Consider the following 4944-nt stretch of genomic DNA (forward strand, 5'->3'; position numbering starts at 1 on the left):
AATGTCACCATTCTCCATGTTAGCCAATAACTTCCCATTCACCCCATTAGAGAACCAGTCATTCTCAGAGTTGGCAAAGAAGGAGGGGAGAATGTGGGGCGGGAGAACTTTCTTCCAAACATCCTTACTTTTAGAGCAATCCCTAAGGGTATGGCACAAAGTTTCAACATGGCCTATGCATCTACTGTAAGCACCTGAATCCGCCAAGTGCCGTCTATATCTCTCCGAATTAGTAAGCAACCTGTTCTTAACTCCCAGCCACAGGAAGCTCCTCATTCGGTAAGGGATTTTTAGAGCCCAAATGGATTTCCAAATATCCGAGAAAGGGTCGGATCTGTAGCGTATTAGCAAATTAGTTTTTTCTTCACATATAGTTATTCCAGTTTATTTCTAAAAACTTTTAATTTAGTTTTTTTTTATCTAATGTATTTTTTAACATTCCAAAACATATTTCCCAATAATAATAGGAGAACAAATTTATTTTTAATTAATCGAATTAATTAATTTGATTCTATATTAATTTTTTTTAATAAATTTTATATTAATTGTATTTTTTAATTTATATGAAATACTTTGTAATAATTTATACACAAGGAAAGGGATTGAGTATAAGATAAAAATATATAATTAATAATTTACTCTAAATTTAATGAGCAAAATTAGGTAATAAAGCAAGTCAGCAAAAACCAAATTGACAAAATTCAGGCAGATACAGCAGTAAAGCAAACCCGTTTGCAGCTTTATTGAAACTGTTTCAAATGGTTTGAACTCAGACTATTACATTTATAAATCTATACATTTCATTCTTCTTAAAGGTTAGGTATTTTTTTAAATCACTTTCATTTTTTTATTATGTCAAATATAAAAAGGATTGGTGCAAACATGCAATTGGGTCCCCCCACCTATAAATCTCTTCTCCTTTTACCATTTCCCTTTTCACAAATTATCACTAAACTATTACCATTTCCCTTTTCACAAATATCACTAAACAACTAGTTGAGATATTACGGAGATTTATAAATGTGGAATACCCTTCCAGACTTCTACTTCCTTCTTGCTAGAGATAATGCTCTTGACAGGGATATGTTTAGATTTTCTTAAAATATTCTTTGTACTGGTTTCATACTTTTTTCATCTTTTCATTTATATATTTAGTTTTTTGCCTTTTCGGAGGTGCCACCCTGATTGGGATCCCCGTTGGGCTAGGTCCGTATTTCAATAAAAAAAAAAAAAACTAGTTGAGATATTAAATCAACTTCAATTTGGATTACATTGACATAAATATAAATTCAAAGGACTAAATAAAAACAATATAACATTATTCTCTCTCTATCTGTGGCTTCTCCTATACAACAACAGAAAGTTCCTTGTTCTCCACGGATCTTTTCTCTGCTACTTCTTCTATTTAAGCTCTCTCTTTTCCCTTTATTCTCCTTTCTTAACTTTTCTCTATTTACAAACATTTCACACAACTTCTTCGTTTTTTCATTCTGATCCTATACATATATATATAAACACAGTGATTCAGCTCTCGATCGAATACTAATTAATGGAAGGAGGAGAAGATCTGATCGATCTGCCGCCGGGGTTCCGATTCCATCCAACAGATGAAGAAATTATCAGCCATTATTTAACAGAAAAAGTCATGAATAACACCTTCACCGCCTGTGCTGTTGGTGAAGTTGATCTGAATAAGTGTGAACCATGGGATTTACCAAGTATGTGAGCTTAATTGTAATTTTATGTTTTCTTTGGGGGGTTTTTCTGATAATTTATAATTGATTTGTGCAGAAAAAGCAAAGATGGGGGAGAAAGAATGGTACTTCTTTTGCCAGAGAGATAGAAAATACCCAACCGGTATGAGGACAAACCGGGCCACGGTGGCCGGGTACTGGAAAGCCACCGGAAAAGATAAGGAGATATTCAAGGGGAAAAATTGTCTTGTTGGCATGAAAAAGACCCTTGTTTTCTATAGAGGAAGAGCTCCTAAAGGAGAGAAAACTAATTGGGTTATGCATGAATATAGACTTGAAGGCAATTTTTCTTACTACAATCTACCTAAATCTGCTAAGGTAATAATTAGTAATAATTACATTTTTTTTTTGAAATTATTTTCTGGTAGAAAGTTTCTTTCTTTCTTTGCTTTTGTGTGATTGAAGAATTAATTAAAGTTTTAATTTTGATTTTGTGAAATGTACAGGATGAATGGGTTGTGTGTAGGGTTTTCCATAAGAGCACTGGGATTAAAAGAACTTCAATCGAAGACTTGTTGAGAATGAATTCATTTGGTAACGATGATCTCCTCGATTATGCTTCTCTTCCACCTCTAATGGAGCCTTCTAATAATACCAGACCGAGCTCATCGAGCTTCAACAATGGCGGAAACGAGAAGGAGAATTACTTGTCAAACTTGGCTACAACAATCAATAATAATAACGTTCAATTTCAACCTTGTAATTCAAGCTCAGTTTTTTATCCCCAAATTCAACCTTCAAACCCTCTTTTCACATTCCAGACTAATCCACCTGTCTATTATTCGAATTCCGCCTTCGAAAACAACGACCACGCCTTCCTCCGAGCAATAGCTGCGTCGAGGCAAGATCAACAGCAGTGCAAGATTGAACAGTTTTCATCTAATAATCACTCGGTCGCGACGCTCTCGCAGGATACCGGAATTAGTACGGACGTGAACACGGCGGAGATTTCATCGGTGCAAGGAAGGAACAAGGTTTATGATGATCTTGACGACGGTCCGATTGCAGATTTGGATGGCTTGTGGGATTACTGATTATCAGATTAATTCATTAATTAGTTAATTAATTAATCATACAAGATACACATTAGAATTTGCTGCTAAATTTGTTCTATTTAATTTCTTTAGGATTAGGATTATATATATGTATACATATACTATATACTATATACTATATGTGTGTGATTTCAAACAGTCTTCTGATCATCTCAATTAGGAAATTTTTAGCTTTTTTAGTTGGTTTTAAGTCAGTTTGATTTGAAGAGTTGATACTTTTGTATAGCTTAATTAATTCAACGTGTTGAATTTTCGAATTCGGTTTTTTTTTATAACAGATATAGAAAGGAACGACGCTGTGAAGGTTTATATGTACATTTTATTCTTTTATATCAGTGGATTTTATTTTTTTGTTTAATTTCTTTAGTTTTTTCGATTACTATTACCGAATTCCATAGTTGAATTTTGTTTTCTGTGATGAATTTAATTAGAAGTACTGAAAGAAACTGATCAAGATAACAAGTTATTTTCAAAATTTGTATTTATTGATGAAATAATGTTTGGAGTACAATTTTGCAAATTCTATAATTATTCTGGTTGAATGGATCATATCAGTAACTACAAATAAATTAATGTATGGCATGTGTATTAAAATCATGTACTTAGATTTGAGTACTGTGGAAAACTTCTACGGTATATCGGGTGTAATATATTTGACCAATCAAAAGAGAGATAAATATCAATTCTGGGAGATGATGAAAAGTTGGATTGAGCTGGAGAAGGTGCTGTAATTCAGTAAGCTCATATGAGAGAAAATAGCTAGGTAGCTAGGACCAAGAATCACGTGTAATATTCCCTGAATCCTCGCAGTAGATGCCTCTATAAATTAATAATAATAATAAAGGCTTATCCATAGTTATAATTACACATTTACATATATATTTCAAATTGTAATTGGGTTGCTTCCACATTGCTTAATCTTCTGTCCAACGAAACTAAATCTTACAATTAAGCACGTATTGCATACACACACGCCTATTCCTTAATTTAAAGTTGTTGAATCTTGTTTCTAGGTAAATTCCTAGGATGTCGTTTTCCGAGAAGCGCGTATATTTATCCTTAACATATAAGTATATGTTTGAACGAACTGAATTTATAAATATTTCGAATATTTTAAATAAATTTGTCGATAAACAAAAGTAGTTTCGTGAATTTTGACAGACTGCTTGTAACTTTTTTTTTTATGTGTGATCAATTTGAGGTCCTGCTGTTGCTATTTGTTGTTTGTTGTTAGCTGTTTAATTATTAGTGTTTGTTAAAATTATATTGAATAGTTGATGTTACTATTTAAAATGTCTAATATAAACATATTTTAAATTTATCAACAAATAAATTATAAAATAAGAAGGATAATTTTGTCAATAATTAATAATTACAAGCTGTTCATGAAAAGCTCTAAAACTGAGCTTTTTGTGAAAAGCTCCAAAACGCTGCAGTATCCTAAGAAAATGTTAAACGCTGCGGTTATATAAACCTAGGCTTAAGGTGTTATTGAGCCCCTGACCTATTCAAAATTTTGTCATTTGGCCCCTGAACTATTCCAATTGGTGAAATTTCATCCAATTTAGATGGAGACTTGACAAAACCGTTATCACCCCTCATATATAATAATATTTTGACATATGAGCTTGACATATCACACGTCTTGAAGTTTATTTGCAACATAAACTCTCTTATTTGAAAATAATTAATTAGATTAAAAAATAAAAACAAATAAAAACAAATCTCTAAACTAACATTCATCAAATTTAAGAGTTAAAATATCGTCACGTGCTAATAGAATAACAATTATGTTAAGTCTCTATTGAAATTGGTTGACATTGCACCAATTGGGATACTTCATGGGCCAAATGTGACCAAATAATAGGTCAGGGGCTAAATAACAAAATTTTGGATAGGTCAAGGGCCAAATAATGGTTTAAGCCTATAAACCTAACCAAACGCTATATTTCATGCGGTTTGGAGAGAAACGCTAAACGCTACTCCGAAAAACTGAAACAAACACTACTGAATCTGTAAGACTTAAATTTTGACATGTTGCAAGATTGTTTATAACTATATTAGTAACTTAATGAATATTTTAAATATAATTGATATGCGAAATGTTCGATAGAACAGTTAAATAACAGTAAACC

General features: G+C 32.1%; 1 protein-coding gene across 1 annotated transcript; it reads left to right on the top strand.

The window, feature by feature from the left end:
• The first annotated feature begins 1295 nt into the window (after nucleotides 1-1295).
• On the top strand, nucleotides 1296-3167 carry LOC136207188 (NAC domain-containing protein 87-like). The gene is made up of 3 exons (XM_065998494.1): nucleotides 1296-1718; nucleotides 1792-2072; nucleotides 2201-3167. Exons 1-3 carry the CDS (start codon nucleotides 1550-1552, stop codon nucleotides 2786-2788), a joined length of 1038 nt encoding a protein of 345 aa, XP_065854566.1. The 5' UTR covers nucleotides 1296-1549; the 3' UTR covers nucleotides 2789-3167.
• The last annotated feature ends 1777 nt before the right edge of the window (nucleotides 3168-4944 follow it).

This window comes from Euphorbia lathyris, chromosome 9 (genome assembly GCF_963576675.1).
Source record: "Euphorbia lathyris chromosome 9, ddEupLath1.1, whole genome shotgun sequence".
Classification (NCBI taxonomy): Eukaryota; Viridiplantae; Streptophyta; class Magnoliopsida; order Malpighiales; family Euphorbiaceae; genus Euphorbia; species Euphorbia lathyris.